General features: G+C 36.6%; 1 protein-coding gene across 2 annotated transcripts; it reads left to right on the top strand.

Moving 5' to 3' along the window:
* The first annotated feature begins 1,612 nt into the window (after positions 1-1,612).
* On the top strand, positions 1,613-17,243 carry nt5c1aa (5'-nucleotidase, cytosolic IAa). Of its 2 annotated transcripts, XM_058377331.1 has the most exons (8): positions 1,622-1,768; positions 1,860-1,985; positions 4,534-4,578; positions 7,427-7,594; positions 8,075-8,204; positions 12,873-12,995; positions 14,285-14,469; positions 15,032-17,243. In XM_058377331.1, exons 2-8 carry the CDS (start codon positions 1,863-1,865, stop codon positions 15,386-15,388), a joined length of 1,131 nt encoding a protein of 376 aa, XP_058233314.1. In that variant the 5' UTR covers positions 1,622-1,768; positions 1,860-1,862; the 3' UTR covers positions 15,389-17,243. The 2 variants fall into 2 exon arrangements, with proteins under 2 accessions (XP_058233313.1, XP_058233314.1); XM_058377330.1 differs by having other exon boundaries at positions 1,613-1,985; positions 15,032-17,242.
* Positions 17,244-23,810: the final 6,567 nt, after the last annotated feature.

Here is a 23,810-nt window from a genome sequence, read left to right as displayed (position 1 = left end):
CAGTTTAATATTTAATAAAGCAACATAAAATACACAACTTTTACTTAGACACTTGGTGTGTTCTCTTGTTGGTTAATGGTGTTTATTAGTCACTTTGCAGTTTAATACATTAATTAAATTAATTAATTAAGAAGATAATAAATCATACCATATCTATAATGAAGATAATAAAGATAATAAATGATATCATACCAAATCAATCATGAATCGTATTTTGAAAATCCAGATTAGTATATGGTCAAAACACAGGTGTAGACTAGCTGGTAAGTGCAGGTAGAAAGGTGAGGGTTAAACAAGTTGTCCTTGAGTAAACAACACGATACAACATTAAGGCAATTAGAAAGTCTCAAACATTTATTGATCAATTTATTCAAGTAATAATGAAAAAGGAAAATGACTTCTAGCTGGTAGAGGTGGTGTACCAGGTTGAACAGTCCTGTGGATTTTCAGCTGGTATATCTGTAGTTATGATCATATCATATACCCTAAAGATTAGCATTTCTTGAAACATTTACATTTCTGGCATTTAGCAGACACCCTTATCCAGAACGACTTACATTTTTATCTCAATTTATACAACTGAGCAATTGGGGGTTAAGGGCCTTACTCAGGGGCCCAGTAGTTGCAGCTTGGTGGACGTGGGACAACCTTCCAATGCCTTAATCACTAAGCTACCATATCCCACACATAAACACAGTTTATGCCCAAGACTCTGCAAGAATATTCTAGACTTGGCAACGTAGCAACTACCAGGTTTCAAAACACTGGTGAAGCTGATCGACCAACATTACTTGTTTGAACTGATGAATAAATGTTTGCGATTTTCTAATTTTCTTAGTGTCATGTTATTTTCTTTAAAATAACCTGTATAGGATGTTTCATTATCTTAGAAACCCTTATATTTACAAGCTTGACCAGCTCAGATTGTGTTTCGGCACTTGGTAGCTTGGTAGACAAAAAGCTGGATATTTTAGCAGCGTATGAACTGTTGCTCTAATAATAATGCCTGTCTTCTTATTCACAATCTGCTCATAATGAGCACCATTTCAAAACACTAAGCATTGCATGATGTTACAGTACAAAGTTTCAGAACAGTAAAGATATATAATCCTACTGGGTGCTACCCAGAAGAGGATCGGTTCCCGTTTGAGACTAATTCCTCTCCAGATTTCTTCATGTTGTTTCAGGGAGATTTTCTTAGCCACTGTCACCTCTGCTAATCACAGATTTATTTTAAAAAGTTGTCTCTTTGGATGAATAAATTGCTTGACTGTTAAAATGAACTAGTTTATTGGTTGTTTATTGTTCATTTTGTATAAACAGATATTGAATAATATAATGTCATTAAATGTAATTAATTGGTAGACATTGCAATTACTAAATACAGAAATGTTTAACACTGCAATTTAGTCAATATTAATGTTTGCTTGTTTGTTTATGAATAAATGCTGTACTGTACCATGAGACAGAGACAGTGTGTAAGTGGATCTCTATAGAAGGAGAGGGATGGGCAAGTGTGTGTGTGTGTGTGTGTGTGTGTGTGAGTGAGTGAGTGAGTGAGTGAGTGAGTGAGAGGGAGGGAGAGGCCCAGAGGGTGGAAATCAACATGACACACAAGTAGCACATTGCAGACACTGCATCAGAAGAGACAAGACATAAAACACAACTAGCTGGAAGGAGCAGAGGCAGTGAATCCACAGCAGCAGCACTTTAGGCTTCTAATAATATTACCCGACTTCACTGTGCTGGAGCCACACACAACGAGTGTGTATGTAGAGAACAGTATTGTGTGAGAAAGGCTAAACTGGAGCAGTGGTTAATGAGTGCAGTTGAGAAGGATGAGTCTTGACCCTTTGCAGGTCATGAAGGGCCAGGACCCCATGTCCCTCAGTCCCTCGTCCGGCTCAAATGGTGACAGCAAAGCCTCCTGGGATGAAAATGAAGGCTACTGTGATAGTGTGGATTCTACCAAAAAGCCCAAAACTGTAAGTCTCTCTCTCTCCCTCTCTCTTTTTTTTTAATCTCTCAACTAACTTCCTCTCCACAGCTTTATTAATCACTATTTTGCTTGACTTATTCATCTCACAGAATCTAGACAATAGAGCATGTTGGCATGTTAGATGTTTACATTGCGCACGTGTTTCACAGGTCACCTCTTTCTCCCCTCTGTCTATTTTTATCTCTCTCAGTCCAATAGTTAGTGGATTAGCACTTCGATTTCCATTCATTGGTAGAGAGATAGATGCAATGAATGCAATGAACGGATTGCCTTCAACGTCCCTGCATGATGGGGATCGATGTATGTATTAGATGACAAGCAGACAGTTTAGCCTTTTATGTTTTTGTCATGTGATTACTTGCTGTTTGTGTTAAACATAATAAAAGAGTGATGGGACAGACAGATACTTTTACAGATGGGGAGGGCATGAAAGAGAAAGAGCAAGAGAGAGAGAGAGAGAGAGAGAGAGAGAGAGCTGCTAAGTAATAGAGCTAAAAGTGGAGGGATAATTCCATCTGAGCTGCAGCAGGTGCTGGTCACGTCACACGGGCTATTCCTGATATCAAGCACACTAATGCTACCGGAAGGCTATCGCTGTGTAAATATAAACTTGATAAAACTGTAAAAATGCTGACAAAGGAAAGGTTATAGGGTAGTTTGTCTTGATGTGCATTCATGCTAGTAAATACTGTGTAGTGATAACAGAAGTCCAAGTTATTTGGCACACTGACTGCACCTTTTATTAGTTGTATATAAATATAAATGGACTGACTGTAGTCCATCCGTTGCCAGGCACACTTTGTCAGTGAGTCCACTGTGAACAATCATCAAATCAGCTCTGTCTGTGTGGTCAGAAGATGTCGATTAACTTTCAATAACAGCACATTCCACATAATCAAAGCCTAATATTAAATGAATTAAAAACAACAGCAAAAAAGGAAGCTTTCTTGAAAGAGATATTTATTTCATTTATTTATTGAAGGAGCCTCCAGTGCCAGAGGCTTATTATGATTTTTTTTTAACCTTTAGTAGTAAAGCTGTTTGTTTAAGTCTTCAGGATAAATAGGTTTGCACTTTAAAGATTCTCGGTAATGTGAGAAACTGCAATTTTTGTTTTATTATCTTACACAGAGAGGAAAAGTGAAAGGCTTGTTGCAGTAATGTAAGGGGGATAAGAGGAATTAATTAGCTTCAAGGACAGTGTAAAATAGAACTATAAAGGAATAAAAGACTAGTCCTGTCAATGCCAGATCTCATGTGTAATATTTGTCTTTATTTTGTTGATTGTTTCATTTTCAGGATACAGTTATATTTCGTTATAGTTTTTGGAAATGATTTTTGTAGATGATTTGTAAAACCATGGGGATGGAAATGTTTGCACTCTCTTGCATGTGGAGCTTTATGAGTTAAGCTGATGGTTGGTCATCCTGTACAGTCTGTGCTGTTCTCATCTCTGTTCCTCAGGCATTGTTTTCACCTTCTCTGGGTTCAGTGTTAATATCTTTACACTTTCATCGTTTCTTTTCGCTAGTGATGAGCTAGTGTGTGTAAACTAAATGCACAGATGTGGTTGTTAGATTTAAACATGCAATTAAAACAGGTTTTAATGTTAAACCCCATGACACATGTGCAGTGTGCTGCATGTTCTGTGACTAACTGTCAGTTTGGATTATCCAAAAAATCCATCATAGAGATCATGTTGATTTTTATTTTTTGAGTGATATAATGTCTTCATGAGATGATGAGTTTAGACTAAGTTTTAATGAGGTTTGCCCATTTGCTAATTCTTTCTATGGAAGTTATTCTATAAAGCTGTTTTTGCATTTCTAATTGAATATACAATATACTGAAAAGACAAAAAAAAAGTATTGCTTTTAATACGACTGAAAAAGCAAAGTGTGTTAGACAATGCGCTATAACCGTTCCACTTTACTTTACACTGGCAATTATTTATGTACTAACCTCTCACACATACATGATACATGTTTAGATAAATACGTGGAGTCCTGGTGACTATCGATGTAACAGCGCCTGTGTGTAATAAAAGAGTCTCTATTAAAAGGGCAAATAGTTTGCACTATGAATATCATGACACAACAGAGCCCCATGCTAAACCCATATAAAATATCATCGCAGGACTGTGCTGTTCTTTCTCTAGAACATCATCCTGGCATGACTGCAACTCAGTTAACCCTTTGTGCTTTAATACTGACTTTCTGTCTTAAAGATAACGCTAACTGTGAGATCGAATGTAATGAGGAATATTACCTCAAATGTTGCTTAAATCTGTACTGGTGATGTCTATACATCCATATTATAACACACCACTGAATAAAATTTTCCTCACTTTATTGCGCTGAATGATTAATTGAACTGAAAGACATTTCTCAAGCTGTGGTTCTACTGTTAACATGGTTCCTCAATCCTTTTGTCTCTGTATATAGTATGATCATATTACAAACTCCCTAAGCAAACAGTTACTATTTATTACAGTTATTTCTTAGAGACTGACGATGAAATGTGCTTTTATAAAGGGACCAGTGAGACGAGCCAGGAAGGTGGAGGGAGGCATTTTCTTTGTAAGTATACTCAAACTGGACCTTATGAAGGCTTATTTAACTTTCATTAACTTTGCACTAAATGCATGATAGGTCTTTGGGTGAATGATACTAACAATAAACATACCCGTGCTTTATAAGACAAACTGGAACAGATCTTTTTTTTAAGGACAAGCAAATAAATAAAATTTTAATTAAATTAAAAGAGAAGAAAACAAACAGATCCTCCATGCTGGTGTAGATATCAATATCCATGTTTGCGAATCTTGTCCTCTTTGGAAAAGTTATTTTTGGAATGATTGTGATATCAGCCCCAGGACATTGATGTGGCTGATCCTATTAGCTATTTATACAGAATATCAATTGAAATCTAACCTCACTGTTATAAATATGTAATGCTGAGGAAGCAGCATTGTATGCATACAGTGATTTTATTGGGATTGATCCAAGAATCATCATCAGAGTACATAGAAAGGGTTGAAACATGAGAAGGCTGTGTAGTCATGGGCAATCAGAAAACAGAAAACAGGCTCTATAGGCAAACCACACAAATACAAGGATACAGAATATAAGAAACTGGAAAGACATGGCATAGAAATGGAAGATCTGATACAGCAGTGTTGGTCAGATCGGTCACTGGTCTTTTTATTCATTGTGAAAAAAGCACCATCTGAGATGTTGTTAAAAACAAACAAACAAACATTAAAATATCTCTGTCATGACCATAGGCTGTTGAAAAAGGGTTGTTATAGTTAAAGCACAGTGCTGAATTCTCAATTGATTGATTCTAATAATTAATTTTTTATAACAGCAGCTGTGACAGTAATTACTACGAGGCAAAATCACGGGTGAATATTAATGCATTCATTCTAATATATGATCTTTTCCATAATAATGGCTAATTTACAGAGACGTGTAAGCCATACATACTACATGAATGGATAAAATAGATGTGTAATTATTGATATAGGAAAATGATGTTCTTAGAGATTTTTAATTGCCATTTTTGGAAGGAGATTCCAATGCTTTTACTTTTCCAAAACAGGAACATCTTTAGGATAGCGGGCTTTGTGGTTTCTCAGTAAAATGACAAGCTGCATTTTTTTACTTTCCAGAGAGAAAATACGGAGGCTGCTGAGGGTACAGTTGTGTTGTTCAATAATTCATTTAAAAATAGTTATAAATATAATATAAATAATATAATATAATATAAAATGCTAAAAATATGTGGTATAAAAAAAAATAATGCACCTCCATTTTGCAGTGATTATTTTTTATATGACAGCAGATTGTGATATGGTTTATTCCTTATGTAATGCATAGAAATAAAAACGTTCTTCAGGTTGAAAAAGCACACTAAGTTGTTGTTTGTAACGTATTACAGTAATAAATTGGTATATTGTCAATGTCTGTGTTAAAAGAAATATATTTCCACTCTTTTAAAGAAAAAACAACTGAGATGGCTCTGAAAATACACGCAAAGTGTGAAAGGTATAGATCATAATTTCCTTGACTGGGCAAATTTTGTTTTAATTAAATCATCTTCTCTACCATCAGCTATATTATGGACTGCCTGTCTTACAGAGTATCATATCCTTTTATGGAAATCTTAGGTCAGCATATTGATGCTGAGCTTTTAAATGCCACCGCCGTCGGCAATGTGCTGTATGGTGCTCTTATTCCTACAGCTAAAGCCAACCAAGCTGAGCTGAGTCTTCAAGGCCGTAGTATCTGTAACCCCTTGAACTAACGTGAAATGTCATTATTAATCTAACAATCCCTCGACCCTGCTATGAACCCGGCAGTTCTCTTCAGTGTAAGTGATTCAGGATACTGTGTAACAAACACACCGCTCTCCTGTTTCTCAGACGTGTTCCTGGGGGAAGGAGCTGCATTTTTTCACCCTGTCACTTATCCTCTCATGTTATGTGGTCTATCCTGTTCACATTTCCCAGCCCTGGCAACACGCAGATGCTAGATGTTATGAGGGTCGTATTCTGCTGGGTCACATAACAGAATCTCTTCCTTAAGTTAACTAGTCAACCTTCTGTTCCTGGTCCACATGACACGCTGTACAATCAGCCGTCTTCAGTGACGTGACTCACCGCATGTGTGCTTGCGTACGTTATGTGCTAGTGTCATTATTTACACCACCAAGCTCCAGTGATCCAGCACAAGATTTATGTGGCACGTACAAGATTTATGTGCACCGGTTTAGTAGAGAGATTAATGGATGTCTGCCATACACTGACACCATCATGAGCACTCCTAGGAGAGCATTTTGGTAGGAGGGAGTAACACAGAGAGTTCTCAGTAGTGAATTCAGTAGTGCTCACAGGAATAATAACTAAGATACCATGACCAGATCATTGCACAGTGAATTTGGAAATGTCACTTAATTCAGATTCTCAAAGTGAGTCTCAAATCACCTTCTCCTGTTCATCTGAACCTTTAGAACATTGGCAGCTAATTTTGTTACACTGTGTATGTTAAACAACAAAATTTGAAACCATCTTGTTGAGTGTAATCTTTATTTTAATCATCCTGGAATACCAGAAAGAGTTTAATACATTTTAAATAAGAGACCACCAGACCACAAAACCATATATTCATTCTAAACAAAATTCTTCTCAATGGTTGTGTGTGATAATTAAGGGTCTTTATCATTCTCTGTATGAATCGTCTCGACTTTCTCTGTATCAGCTGTTTTCTGTATCAATGCTCTCTCATGTTGTAGGTTTATATAGACAACCTTTAACCCGAAGAAAAGATTTCTTTAGGATTAAGACTAAACCTTATTACTAGGAGTGTGTATGCTGTTAATTGGCTTAAATGTATAAGGATATTACACTCTTCATTCCCCATTCAGCCAAAACCAGAGAACGCAGTAACGATAGCTGTGTCCTCTCGGGTGCTGTTCCGCACAGAGAAAGAGCAGAAGGTGTATGAAGAGAAAGGAGTGGAGGAATACCTCAAGTACCAGGTGGAACATGAGAATGAGCCTTTAGCCCCTGGACCAGCATTTCCATTTGTTAAGGTAACAGACAATGACACAAAGTAAACTCCAGTTACTCTATATAAACTGCAATCTCCTCCTAACAGGACTGCTTTATTATTTGTTAATTAATTGCTTACTTTCTTGTTTACCTTTCTTAAAAATGCATTTTATTGCATGTCATGTGTATTAGAATTTATTCCAAGTGAATTTCGTCGCCAATTTTTGTTTAAAAAAACACCGTTTTTGTCATGGTTAATTGTACAAAAAGCCATCAGGGTCATCATATGAGTTCTAACTTTATGAGCACAGAAGACTTTGTTAACCCCTTTTGAACCCAATCACGCTTATTTTTCTATTTGCACACTTATTCCTATTTGTTTCACTGTATTTATTAAGTATGGCTTAGATATTAGCAGAATAATGAGCAGGAATATGAAATGGTCAATCACAGGTCTTTGCATTAAGGCATTTCTTTTACTAGTGGCCTGCAACCTGTGTGTATGTGTGTTTTCATTTCAGGCCCTGGAGGCAGTTAATGCACAACTGCGAGAGCTGTACCCTGACAGTGAGGAGCTTTTTGACATTGTACTGGTGACCTACAATCATGCCCATGTAGGAATACGACTAATTAACACCATCAACCATCACAGTGAGTGTCCTTTTATCTACCCTTGACCTCAATTAGTCCATTCATCACCAAAAGCCTATATATCATCCTTGCAATCAATATTACAAACATACAGCAAACAGTATAACAGTATTGCAGAATGTAATAATTCAATATATTGGATATAAATTCAATATATAAACTGTTATCTGTTTACTATATAACTGATATCACAATGCTGTTGAATGCACAAAACCAATTGGTTTGTAATTTTAAGTGTTGAACAGTATCTCTGACAGTCGTGCTGGATGTAGTTCAAATCACAGCTTGAATAATGGACGCTCTGCCGGCTCTAAGGCTAATAAATGGGCTAAAAATGTTGTTATTTTGCAAAGAATTGCTCAGATGGTGAATGTTTTAAATAAGGAGATATTAGAAGGAGCCTGTTGAAAATTGTAATTGTAGTGGTATAAGAGAAAATAAACACTGTTGTGCTGTTTTTGGAAAATAATCAACTTTGGTCACAGTAACTTATGTGCTTATAGCAGCATGACTTGTCAAGTTTTATTCAGGAGACAGAAGACAGGAATCACTAACTGAAATAATGACCTCATTCCCTGAAATCTGTACACAGCACATCTGGAGGCTTTTCATGTTTGTTAGCAAAACACAACGACACTCTCAGACCTCCCAGCTGCGTCATCTCTGCCGACCTTAGCTCAGTCTCAGAAACACTGGTAGGATGTGGTGAAATGAGAATGACCCTTTGTGTCCTGCATAAATAAATTGTTTAACAGCAGGACTCAAAATACTTACTGAGAACCAGCTTGAGAACCAGGAAAGAACACACACACACATACACGCACATGCATGTTAGCGGCGGTTGCATATAAAGTGTTCATGAGAATCATGAGAAATACTATGTATATATTAATCTCTATATAAATTATATCACTATCATTCTGATATTTTGTGTGATAGAAAAATATCAGCGAGAATCAAGGGGAAGGTGTACAGGACAGTGGTGAGACCGGCCATGCTGTATGGTTTAGAGACAGTGTCACTGAGGAAGAGTCAGGAGTCAGAGCTGGAGGTAGCAGAGCTGAAGATGTTGAGGTTCTCTTTGGGAGTGACAAGGTTGGACAGGATTAGGAACGAGTATCAGAGGGACAGATGATGTATGTTGGACGTTTGGGGGACAAAGGTAGGGAGGACAGATTAAGATGGTTTGGACATGATCAGAGGAGGGAGAGTGAGTATATCGGTAGGAGAATGTTGGACATGAAACTGCCAGGCAGGAGGCAAAGAGGAGGTATATGGGTGTAATAAATGAGGATGATTCGCTGTGGTGACCCCTGAAGGGAAAAGTTGAAAGAAGCAGAATATTTTGATATTTTATATTTAGGTTCTCATTGTTATTAACTGGAAAATAATTAAACAAATGTTGCTATTTAATCAATGGTTACATTTGATTATGTACAAAATATTATTTTAGCAATGTTAAAAATGGTGAGGACAATGGCCTCTTGCCTCTTCCCTCAAGGGTTGATGGTTTGATTCCAACCTCTGTCCTACATCCATGGAGTTTGTATGTTCTTCCCATGCTTTAGGTTTTTTCTCCAGATACTCTGGTTTCCTCCCACAGTCCAAAAACTTGTATTGTAGGAGGATAAGCATCTTTAAATTGTCTGTAGTGTGTGAACATGTGCATGAGTGTTTGTGTGATTGTGCCCTGCCCTCTACCCTATAAGCTCCAGGCTCCCTGTGACCCTGTGTAGGATAAGCAGTACACAAAATGGATAGATAGATAGCTGGATGGATGGATGGATGGATGCATGTTAAAAATGACATGTTGGTGTAACTTTTTTTGTGATCAAGATTTTATGTATTTATTTGGTTTAGTACACATCAGAAAGATGTATCACGCTCCAATGAACTATATACAAATAGATGCCATGAAGCTGTCCACTTGTAGAAAAGAAATAGAAAAGTAAAAAATGAAAATAAAGCCAGAGAAGCATAGAAAGGATATCATCTTTTTAGCCTCTCTAGCAGCACTGCAGAAATGTTTGACCATCTTCAAATAGTGTTGTCCTTTGCACCATTGAGCCTGGCAGAGGTGCCTTCCACAAGACAGTGTCTCTAAAAAAAGACAGCCAAGTAAAAGTTGCAGGAGTGGATGGCTCGATCCATAACTTCAAAATTGTCTTTTTGGCAGCAGTACCTGCTTGTTGTGCAAGCTCTTCCCTTTCCCAGGTGTGGGTAGCTGGAATGGAAGTGTACTGCAGTGGCAGCTCCAGAATTTCTGATTCAACCAGAGCTCATGTTGCTCCCTGTGTGTGTGGAGTTTTGCGCGAATCTTTCCATGTCCTTCAGGGTTTTGTATAAGTTCTGACTTTTTCAATATATAGGTGTATTACAACTCTAAATTGTTCCTGGGTGTGAATATGTGTGGTGTACGGTGGACTGGTGCTCCACTATGACCAGGATAAAGCAGTGACTGAATGTGAATGAATTGCTGATTCATTGTTTGATTGTTCTATTTATTTATTAAGCCAAGCATAAAAAAACATGACATGCACATGACATGCGCTGCATTCACATTAATGATAAATTAACGAATTTATCTTTAGCATATGAACAAATGTGCACTAGAGCAAACGTTGGAGGTCTCAGATGCAGATTTATGGATCAAGGCTCAACAATTCCTGCTTTTTTTTTTCTGGACATGAGTTTTACTGGAGGGTATATAGCCAGCTGGCCAATCACATCTTCCCACAGAGACACAGTGGAACTTCTACCCTTTGTATCACAAGCCAGCCACTTCCTGCTGCAGTCCCCACTGTGACAGAGCTAGAAGGGTTCTGATCATCCTGGGGGTTCATTCACAAAGCCAACAAACTGCATGCTGTCCTGGCTTCATTTTTAACAAAACCAATAAATACGTGCACACTTATCGACGTCCCCCATATTTCATATGTGTTTAATATTCTTTTCAAGTGTTTTAATATTGTACATAAAGCCCATAAAAACCCATATAATAAAATGCTTCCCAGTAAACAAGAACAACATGTATACAAGAAAAAAATATCAGATTGTCATTATGCTGCTGTTTACAGATAAGCTGTGTGAATTTATTGAATGAATATTTTAGATGAAACATCAAGGAGAATGAAGGAAAGACTCCCACGCTCTACTGTTTATCTCATGTGGGAAATGTGCGCTTCTTCCTGTAGCCCCTCTCTCAAAATAAATCGCTCAGCTGCTGAGACAATCCGGGTTGCACTTTTGATAAATCATTAAAACGTATTAGAACTTATTAAAATGAAAAAGCAATGAAACAGGATGAAAAATGAAGACCATAGAAGCTTATTAATCTTGGTAGTTAATGATTTCTTGTAATCAGTTTATGAAATTGGTGCTCAAATTGAGAACTGAGTTTATAATTATGCTGTAATGCAAGTGTCACTATTTATGACAATACCGTGTAATATTCTGAACACCACTTATAACTATTAATGACCTGGGCATAATTCTATAGCAGCTGTAATATTTATTAAATTATTAATTTCTTAAATTATAAATGTTTAAAATAGTGCTTAATTTAAGTGAATATGTTCAGTTATTCCCAATTATAAGATTTAAGACACTATTAAATTGTTTTTTGTAATATAATATGGAAAATTAATTACAAAAAAATAAATAAATAAAAAAAATCTATGATGCAAAGACATACATACGCAAACATTTTATAACTGTTTAATTATAATTGGAAAATATTGAACCTTCATAAAAAAAAAAAAATGCTCTTCATTTTCATCCTCTCAAAATCATGATACTGGATTTAATTTATTTTTCATTTGTCATTATTCATGTTTCTTTTATTTGTTATATTTCCAGTATATGCGAAACTGTATACTTTTAAGCCTGTCTTGCTCACTCCGCAATCTAATTCGCAACATAAACCCTAAACCATCTTCAGTTGTCAGTGATACCTGCTGATGAGTTCTCCTCATGTGTGTTTGTACACCATGTAACATACTATTAACTACAGAGGAAACCTTCCCACAAGCATCTGTTACTCATCAGACGTGATACAGCCATCTTACCACAAATACATGCGTTATGCTTTGAACTAAAAGTTTTGATCTAAAAGAGTTTTTCTTGGCAGGATATTAATGAAGAAAAAAAAATGACATTTAAGAGTATTTAAACAAATTATTTTCGTCTGTGGGTTACAGAATCTGAACAATATGTACAGTACATGACATAATAGCTACTGACTGTGTTCTTACATTTACAATTGAAATGACTCTAAAGAGTGAAGATAAGGATGTGGTTAGCGATCGTACGCTTTACTTATAGCTTCATATGTGTGAAATCAAACGAATTTTTTCCTCAAATGAACCTTTGCACACTCAGATTTGCTCAAATTTGTTAAGATACAAACCCATTTCTGAGAGTTATGAAGGAGTATGAAACTCTTGTGCTTACTGCTATTGTGCTCACGGCCTCGCTTACGTGTTCTCATGACCACAGGGTTGTTGAGGTGTAACTTATTCATCCAATTATATAACTCTTAACCCATCAACCTAGGATAGGTTACGTCCTAGATACAAACAGAACAGAGCAGACTGTGACCTAACTTTCCTTTATCTTAATGAACAGAATGAATGCAGTATATGTTTTTATTCACCTTTTTTTCCCCAGATCTGTTCATCGAGCGCTTCTGCATGACAGGAGGCAGTAATCCGATTGGCTACCTGAAAGCATGGCACACAAACCTGTACCTGTCAGCCGACCCGAAAAAGGTGCAGGAGGCACTGGCTGAAGGTGAGGAGGGACAAACTGGACCAAAGACATCAGAATCAGAGAATATATGTTTGCTGCATAGCGCAATATATCCGAACGTTTTTCAGATTCACATGATAATATTTTTGATATTTGTTTTTAATATCAAATATTTAATTAAATGATCGTAATGGATAGCAGGAGGCAAGTATAGAGTACTTTTATTTGATGCAGTGGGAAGAATTAATATAGTCATATGTATATTTATATATATAAAACTTATAATTAAAAAACAGATTAAAATCAGGAGGATGAGCAGGATTAAGATGAGATAAAAAAGTTTGCTGTTTGCTAGGTGTGTTAAGAGTTTCCAGAGTTTGTTGTTGCATATCTGGTGCCTGGGTGGAAGTCAATCAGTCACAAAATTGTGCAAATAATTAGGACTTTAGGAATATAACCACTATATATAACCGAACTGTATATAACAGACTACAAAGCATTGACACAATATTTACATAACTGTTCAGTAAAATGTCATATCTGATAAATGCAGCTGGTTAAACATAACAGTATGCGTGTTTCTTGACGTAAATAATTTTATACTCAAAGTATACAATTACTAATATATTTCAAAGTTTGTTCAAGTGTTAAAAGGTTGGTTATATAATTTAGGACACTTACTATGGAACACTTTCTTACAGAGTTTTACATATAACCTTTTAGTTTCCTCAGAGGGACAACCGAAAATTTTTTTTCTAGGAGTGGAGAATTAATTTCCTTTCTAATAGTTTTATGTTATATTTTTTTAGAAATGATTATCCTCAGCAGAGGTTGAACACTGTAGTTAGGGACAGTATGATACACAAGCAGAGTAAATAAGTTGCAGAGATATATTTAGGTTGTAATTGGAGAGGTAACCTGTCAAAGGTTTTGAAATGAAGCTCCACATAGCCAGCTGGTCAAGGTTATCCCACAGGCTTTGCTAATGTGATATCAGAGTAACAAAAGTGCTTAATGTGCAGAAACAGTTAGATTTCTGGGGGAAAACCTAAACAAGCCCTATTCCAGAATGAAATTGAGTTATGTGTTATATACACCTTAAATATAGAAACAGACATTCATGTGATACAATATTAAATGAAGAATACGAATGGTAGCTTGTACTGAATGTTTCTGTATGTGTGACAATGCAGTGACCTATTTGTTATGCAGTTCTCTAATGGGTGCCTTTCATTAAAGGTTTTTACGTGTCATAGATCCTATAAAGGCTCGCACTCAATATTGACCAGCAACTAGTAGCACTTACTCTGTCTTCTCTGTTTTCCTTTCAGGCATTGCAGCGGCCACCATGTTTATGCCAGAGAAGCAGATAGATGTATCGGAGACACAGCTGAGAGTGGCATTTGATGGCGATGCTGTTCTCTTCTCTGATGAGTCGGAACGAATATTCAAAGCTCATGGCCTGGACAAGTTCTTTGAGCATGAGAAGGAAAATGAGAACAGGCTACTCGATCATGTAGCGTATCATCATTGTTCTTATGAAAAACATTGCATGCAATATATAATGTTTACATTCTCAACTGTGCAAGTGACCTAATCTTAAGCAGCTATTCCTTTTCTCATGCAGAGCTTGTTACTTTAGATCCTAGTAAATCAGTTGCCAGCGTATTAGATCAACTAACTTACAGCTTTACAATTGATGGCCATTTTATCAGGAAAACAAACCCTATACGTTCAGTGTAGCAGTGAAACATCCAGCCAGAGTGAGATCAGTGTTTAAAAACCCAGCCAAGCAGCTACACCTGATACACTCATATCAACACACACACACACACACACACACACTACAATGTCAGTATCACAGCTGTGCTGAAAATGATCTATTATCCAAATAATATCAGCTCAGTGGTGGATAATAACAGATGGACTACAGTCAGTGACCTATATTGTAAATTGACATAAAAATGACCAATAATAGTACTGTATATTACATATTTTATGCTACTGTATTCATATCCAACAAGGTAAAGTAAAAAATATAAAATGTTACATTTATTTCTCCTCTGCACGACTTATAGGGTCCACTGAAAGGGTTCCTTGAAGCCCTCGGAAAGCTCCAGAAAAAGTTCTATGCTAAAGGCCACAGGTTAGACTGCCCCATTCGCACCTATCTGGTGACTGCTCGCAGTGCTGCCAGCTCAGGCATCCGTGCTTTAAAAACTCTTCGTGCCTGGGGACTGGAAACAGATGAAGCCCTGTTTTTAGCTGGAGCTCCCAAAGGCCCCATGCTGGAGAAAATACGACCCCACATCTACTTTGATGATCAGATGTTCCATATCGAAGGTGCTGCAGAGATGGGCACGTTCGCTGCACATGTACCGTACGGAATAGCACAGAAGTACCCTCACAAAAAGAGCACCAACTCTGACAAATAAGAATGGGAATTGACATTTGATATGGTTCCTGCATGACTCTGTCTAGTGACTCAGCAGCAAGATATTAACTTTTTTTTACCCCAACATTATTTTATATAAAATACAGAGCTGAGTGGTTGACTTATGTGACCGTTCACACAAAAAGACTAGTAATTGAATTTGTCACTCGGTCATATTTGTTTTTCTTCACTGATTTGTAAATAACTCAGGTGGATGTGTATTCATTTACTGAAATGAAAAATCTCTGTCATCAAGTGTGGTGCCCTTTTATTTTTGGGGATTTTGTTATAATGGTAATTGAGATATACTGTATGCTATGTTCATAGTTTTCTATCATGGTAAGCTATGGTAGTAAAAAAAAATCAATACAGAATGTTGTTATATAAAACTTAAGTCATTCTATATATTATATATTGTACAGTATATTTTATATAGATTTCATACCACATATTTTATAACAGTAGTTCTGGCTACAAGAGAAATCAGGTTCATGCACTGATTCTTAGATAATATTGTTTCTTTAGAAACAGCTTTTGGACAGACTTGTATGGAGGATTCTCTACATACACAGATTTTAAAAATATGTTTGAAGATTTATATGATATCAGTGAAGAGACACTGATAAATCTTTAAAATGGAGGACAGTTTCTCGGTAACACCTGGTGCATTCTTTGTCTTATTAACTTAAAGGAAATAACTTCCTTTCCACAACACTAAATTAATAACTATAAATTGATAATTATACAATGTGTCATTTATCAACAAATAAAATACTTTAGTCTTGAAGTCAGGCGGCATATTCTGAAATGATTTATTCTTCAGGGCAGTACGTTGGCTTAGTGGTTAGCAATGTTGCCTCACAGCAAGACGGTCCTGGGTCCGAATCCCAGGTTCGAACAGGCAGGGGCCTTTCTGTGTGGAGTTTACATGTTCTCCCTGTGCCTGCTCAGGTTTACTCCGGTTTCCTTCCACAGTCCAAAAACATGTACATTAGGTTGATTGGTAATTCTAAATTGCCCAAAGGAGTGTGTGTTTGTATGTCTATATGTGGCCCTGTGATGGACTGGTGAACTGTCCCTGCCTTTTGCCCAATGTGTACTGGGATAGGCTCCAGCAGATCCCTGTGACCCTAATTAGGAATAAAGTGGGTATAGAAAATGGATGGATTTATTCTTCACACATAAAATATTGTTTGCTGAAGTAAAGGAGGAAAATGTAAATTGGTGTACAGGGAATCTTGTATATTTTATGGGACAGAAATGTACTATAAATTTATATGTTTGTTTATGACATTCTGTGACTTAAGGTGTCCTGTACATGCAGGGCTTCTCTGTAAACACGGCTTCCGGCCTCTGGTGGAAAATATCAAATATGGAGTGAACTACTGCATTACCATTGCTATAAAAATTAAGCCATAATATCTCGAAGTACTGAATGTGGACTGATTTTTGCCACACAGATTGAGAGTAATAAATAACAGTAAATATCACTTTTTTTTAATCACTTTTCACACATTTTTATGTCCTAGAACTACTTGTTTGGCTAGAAAATGGATTCATTTCTCTAAACAACATGAGTCAATCAAATCTGCTCTAGAAAAAAACAAAGAAAAAAAGGGAAAAAAATTATTATGGGGTAAATATAGCATCAACTAAAACAGTTTAAAGAGGAGATGTGTCTTAAATGTCATAGCAGTAGGGCAGTTGGGGAAGATGGGAAGCCATTGTGGTCATGTACATTTATACAATGAACATCTGCCATGATACATATTTTAATAAACACATTTTTCAAATATTTTTTTTGTCATGCATCTCCTCAGCATCACTTTAGATGGCAGCATTTACATTTATAAAATGTCTTTTAGAACCATGAGCACGGTTAACTGCTCAAAAGACTTTTCTCTAGAGACTATAAAGATAAACCCACTGCAGAAATTAACTCTGATATGCTATATAATAGGCTGATATGCTATAAATGGGTTATTTTGGCTGTTAAAATATTAAAAAACAAACAAACAAATAAATAAACACTAAATAATATCTGAGCACTTGTGTATGGTATAAAGTGAATGTGTTGCTTAAAATACAGTTCCAGCCATGCCCAGCTTTAGATATTCAGCTCCCTTTTTGCTTTTTCCCATGTTTTGATAGCACTACTTAGAATCCTTAATTCCAGATTTAATGCTAACACAAATTTAGACGTTGGTTAAGGCTACAAGAAAGTTAACAAAGGCACGAAAAATCAAGTTGCTCTGCAGTTGCACACAAGCTGTGGATTACTTTCCTCTCTCTCAACTTCGAAAAGATTTTCTATGGGTAGATTTTAATGTCACTTTCATTTCTCCTGTCTTTTAGTCCTCCAGCTAGATCATATATCAATATGAGCAGAGATTTGAATTTTAATGTGTAAATCAGGGTGGGGAAACTGTGTCTGTAGTTTCTTCAGAGCATTACCGATCCTAGCATCAGCATAAATTCTCTCACACAAGCTGCTTGGATGAAAGATTAATGTTTGACTGCCCTCCAGCTAATACTTGATAAAAGTAAGAAGTGAGTGCAAAAGGCATGATGCAGCATTGCTCCTAAAGGATTTTCCTGTCTTAAATATGTCTTCAGTAGTGTAGATTGCCCTGTAACTCCTAAATAACACTTTAGGTGGCAGTAGTGCTGCAGTAACTGGAGAAAGGTAAAGATTAAATAAGGACTGCAAAACAGCATTGTTTTTAGACTAAAGCCAATAAACAAAGAAACTGAACGCTGTCTAGTTAAATAGAGCATGAACCACATTCACACTTATTAAAGGTGTAGCTAAGACTTTATTGGGATAATCCAATGTAGATACACCATCAATAAATTGTCAGTAAGTAGTTACCAGTAGGTAAGAGTAAACAACCAGAATATAAACAAATTTTAAGGTAATATGTCAACAATTTTTGTTTGTACATGCTTAGTAGATCATCTATAGATTATTTTATCAGCATTTCCACAGACCTAACACTATTTCAAATGAATTGAAAATGGTAAACATCGTTTGACAAATTAACTATAGCCTCTAGATGGTTTGTAAAGACTAAAGCATTTTGTATCTGGTTATAGACTGTCTTTTGTGCAGTAGGGGAGCTAGCAGTTTTTCTTACCAGATTATGAAGGCGTCCACAGTGCAGATCTTGGACTGGATGACCATGACATTGCTGATGACCTGCCACTTCAGTCCCACACACACCTCAGCTGATGCAGGAGCAGAACATTGCTGTGGTAGCCACCTGTGAACTGAATGAACCCACCATCCCATCCACAGAAGGAAAAACAAGATCCTCAAGGACAACAGTAATGCAGAGCCCGTCCCCCTGGTGGGCCAGGGAGAAAGAAGAAGTGCTAAACTAAATAGTAGACTGAAGCTGATAGACTAAAGAATATCTGGGATTTCAAGGATTTGTCTCTTCAGGTCAGATTTTTTAACACAGATGTCAAAACAGTCTAATTAGTTCAATAGCACCTGTTTATTTCTCCAAGTCAAGGGGGAAGGAAAATGAACATGCAAAGACCTGAAGGTGGACATGTAAGAGATCCAGATGGACAGGGAAGAAGGCATAGATAATGATAAAAAGGAGAGCCTATAGTAGACTATGCTTATCTATATTAATAATCAATATTGGCATCAAATCTGCTATCGCCTTGCTGTTTTTATGCTTCAGTAAAGACTTCAGTGTTTAATCGCACTATGAGCACAATGTTAACAGCACTATGTGAGTCTGTCAGGCAGCTGATGAACAAAAACACCATCAACCAACTCTCTCTTGCTGGGCGCTACATGTTATTGAAGCTTTCATCATGCTCGGTGATCAGACCTGGTTTTCATTTTGTTACTGTGGAGATGTAGCAGATAAAGAGATGGGTAGGACCAACTGCCAGCTGTGTAATCTTTAGCATCGTAACATAACGGCAATGTTAATGAAATGCTGTCAAACCACAGTATTTGTACATATTAAATAGTAAGAAATTATGAAATGAAAGAAATAGCTCTCTGTATTTTCATACCAGGTGATCAGGTTTTTCTTTGTAGAGCATAATTCATACACAGTGCATCATACAGACATGGATAAAAGACAACAATATCTAAAATATATATCACAGAAAAAGAAAATGATAAAATTGATCAAATTAATGGTTTAAAAAACAAAATACTAAATAAAATGGAACATCTCTGTAATAGTTACATACGTTCTCTGGTTTGTCTTTTCCACAGATGGACCGCTTAAGGTCCTGTACTTACAGTCAATGGTGAAAATGGTGAAAACTGGGTTTTATTGATTTCCTAGTGGGACTCGATGTCCATTTCAAATGAAAAGAGAATCACAAATGCCAAGCTGTATTTGAAATCAATATTAAAACTTCCTGTCTGAACAAATGCTTCCTTATGTCAGCATGATGAATTTCTGAGCATGGTTGCTTTATCTGAATTATGCCACAGCCTGTTTTGGATTGCTGTCTGACCTTTGGGAATCATATACAAGACCTCAGCAAAATTTCATAAAACGTGATGAGTAAGAAATAAAATGGATGGGATATGCTGTGCAGGAAAACAAGCAATAACAGGGTGGTTTGATGCAGCCTGACAAAAAAAGCAGAGTTATTCTTATTCTTATACCATTATTTTCTAACAGCACATACCAAAGTGTTTTATTCCTCTTATACCACAGCAACATCATTTGTATAAGTTATTAAAGAATGACACTTTGGATATTTTGTTGAGAAACAAGTTAGTTCCTGTTATCACTTACATTATATTAGTTATCAAGAGTGATTTAATAATCAGACTGAAGTTAACTGGACATAAATACAGCTGATCTATCCTGAGGATTTTCCTGCATCAGAAAGGTTACAGCTTTATACTGAAAACCCTAATAAGGTGATTTATCCCCTCAATGTAATTGAGTAATGGGGTCTATGTACAAAATATACAAATTAAATATACTTACTGTACTTAAAATGATTACATTTCCTTTACTTGGTGTTCATATAGTAAATATGTAAGTTAACATACCAGTTGATTTTTTGAACAAGTTGAACTTACTGAACTGAAATAAAACACACTGAACAGCATATCAACTGTCTTTATTGCCCCACTATTTTAATGAAATTACAGTAACACACTACACTGTAATTACGGGCTGCAACAACAGTTTCCTATATCAACTAGTGCACTATTAAACAATAAACTTTTTATACTTCATTAATGGATAATGGAGTAACCCTGATGTTGGACAGCTTGTGATTCATGAATTACAATGCTTTGCGCTTTCAATCTGATACCAGGACATGCTGATCACAGCATTTCTCTGTGCTTATTTATTTTGCAACTCAGGTTATTAACGGACTCTTGTGTACGTTTTGATGCCACAGCCAATTCGACTATATCTTTTAACAGCAACAAAATTTCCCACGAACCATGTGATCTCCCTGTGAGACATCACCCCCAAAAGAGGAAGTAGACCAAGCAAGGTCCAGTTTTCATAGCTATTGCCACCAATCTTTAGCCAGTTAGTGAAAGCCTTTGGAATTGGTTGAGGTGGGTTGGTTTGATCAGAGAAAGTCAGTTGGTTTTATCAGAAAAAGTGTAAGGAAAGGTGCTAACAGCATGGTTTCAAGAGAGAAGTATTAATCTTCATGTCTGCAAGGTAGCAAGAGAGAGAGAGAGAGAGAGAGAGAGAGTTCATCTGGCACGATGCCCTCTAGAAGGTCATGCAAAATGTCTTGTGGGTAGCCAGAGACTGCATGTTGCAAAGTATCACTGAGTGGGCAGCTTATTTTCACTCCATGCAGCTTACTCACAGAAGGTTGCTTCTTTACCTTCTCAACATGCCATGTTCTGAGTGTCTTCAGTGCAAGGTTCAAAGTTTCTGGAACCTACCCCTGTGTGCTGAGTCTCTTTTATCTTTACCATGCAGAAACATCAGAACCTCTCCACAGTAAAACCCTCAAGCAGTCCTGTGATGTTATCTGCTGCTTCTTATAAGACACTTCTTTCCACAGGTGCTTCTAAATGATCAATGAGGTATTTAATTTGCTCCAGGTGGAAGAAGGTCTTACTCCTTTATTAGAGAAAACTAATTTAGATAGACTGTAATGTCAACCTGTATTTTGCAAGTTTGCTAACACCCAGTACACCACACAAATTCTGGATGATCCTAATGGATTGGCTACGTCAAATCCAATAGCTATTTGAAATGTGTCCCTGTAGAAAAAGCTGTTCTGCTTGAAGTAATGACCATCAGTGTAAGAATTGTACACCGACCAGGCATAACATAATATTGTGTTGGTCCCCCTTTTGCTGCCAAAACAGCCCTGACCCATCCTGCACTGTGTATTCTGTCACCTTTCTATCAGAACCAGCATTAACATCTTCAGCAGTTTGAGCAACAGTAGCTCGTCTGTTGGATCGGATCATACGGGTCAGCCTTCAGTCCTCATGTGCATCAATGAGCCTTGGCCGCCCATGATCCTGTCGCCTGTTCACCACTGTTCCTTCCTTGGACCGCTTTTGATAGATACTGACCACTGCAGACCGGGAACACCCCACAAGAGCTGCAGTTTTGGAGATGCTCTGATCCAGTCGTCTAGCCATCACAATTTGTCCCTTGTCAAACTCGCTCAAATCCTTACGCTTGTCCATTTCTCCTGCTTCTAACACATCAACTTTGAGGACAAAATGTTCACTTACTGCCTAATATAGCCCACCCACTAACAGGTGCCATGATGAGGAGATAATCAGTGTTATTCACTTCACCTCTCACTGCTCATAATGTTGGCTGATCGGTGTATACAACAATTTTCCATAGCAACCATGTATTTTACTGACACAACCAAATGAGATTCAGGACTTTATTCTTGTAATTGTTGATAGGCATCCATTGGAGTCACAGCATTTTGAACAAACATTGCTTTCCAAAACAGTAGTTACCATTTTTGTAATATGGAAATCTATATCATCTGAGTAAAACTTCCTCAGGACAATTGAATCAGTTCAACAGTGATAGACAATGATTGTATCTGAGTCAACTGCTGAATGACATCTTGAATAGAACTTGCTGAAATATGAAGAATGCTTTGCATCTTAAAAAAACAAAGCAAAACAAATAACCCAACAACAACAACAACAAAAGACAAATTGTTTTCCATCTGATGTGCTAAGTCAGAGTCAGATCAGCAGAATCAGTTGATTCATCTTCATTATCCTCAATTTCATGCAAAAAAAAAACAACCCTGTTCTTATGATTCATGCTTGTTCTCATCATTCTCAAAACAAATTCTCTTCTGGCTTCATCATCCTCCAGTCCTGTTCATTATGTTTTTTTTTTTTTTTTACTTCTCTGTCAATTAAAAGTTGCATAAACAGTGCTCTGGAAATTGGACACTGTTCTTTTGATATACACTCCAATGTCTGGTATGCAAATGCTTTAGAAAAATCTGCTCTGTGCAAGGCTCAGAATATTCCCAAAGCCGACAATTAAATGTAAGTGGTGCTATTTCCCTAACATGTCCAACATGTTCTTTTGCATGAAGTGTTGACAGATGTACTTTCAAACTACTGATGGACTTAGATGTGCAAAGACAGTACAAAGATACATGGTGTAGAGATGGAAAAGGCACAGTATTTTGTATGACCATGTTTCAAGCAATAATGATTAAAATGCAATACTTATATTTCCACATTTCCTTGCCTCATGGATATAAACTAATAGAGTTATAAATGTAAATTTATATCCTGAATTCATATGTGAACCTGATTTGTGACAATGTCCATTATTAAAAGCACTATACAAATACAACTGAAATGAATTGAAATGAATATCACCTGTAAAATAAAAACACAAACTAAAACATAATCATGGAAAGTATAATAATAATCTAGCAATGCTATCCAAATGCTAACATAACACCACCTGAATCAGCAAATAAAGGTCTGTAGCTTAACTAGAAAAATATAAACATGCTGGAAGGTATATCCGCATGCTCTAGCTAATGAATAGCTAGCTCTCTCTAGAGCCAATTAATGGTGAAGGGTGTGAAGGTGACAAAGTTCACATACTGGGAAAGATCATTAACTAGTATCAGCAAAATCTGTCATGTTCTTTCTCATTGAAATACATAGTTAACCTATGATTAAATATGTTTAACTCTTACAAAATATGAAATAAGTTGATATTTCAATCTTGGTATCTGGACAAAATGATGAAAATTGTGAAAATATTGTTAATTATTGGTGACTTTGGCTGAGGAAACCATTCATTTGTTTCAGCAGTAGCTGCCAGGTTCTTTCTCTTAGAAACACATAGTCAAGATTTAATCAAATGTATTCATATCTTACAAATCAAATCAAAAGTTGATATCTCAATTATCATACCATTACAAAATCATTGTGC

Source organism: Hemibagrus wyckioides, linkage group LG24 (assembly GCF_019097595.1).
Source record: "Hemibagrus wyckioides isolate EC202008001 linkage group LG24, SWU_Hwy_1.0, whole genome shotgun sequence".
Lineage (NCBI taxonomy): Eukaryota > Metazoa > Chordata > Actinopteri > Siluriformes > Bagridae > Hemibagrus > Hemibagrus wyckioides.
The sequence above is the reverse complement of the archived record's forward strand: the minus strand, read 5'-3'. Positions and strand labels throughout refer to the sequence as shown.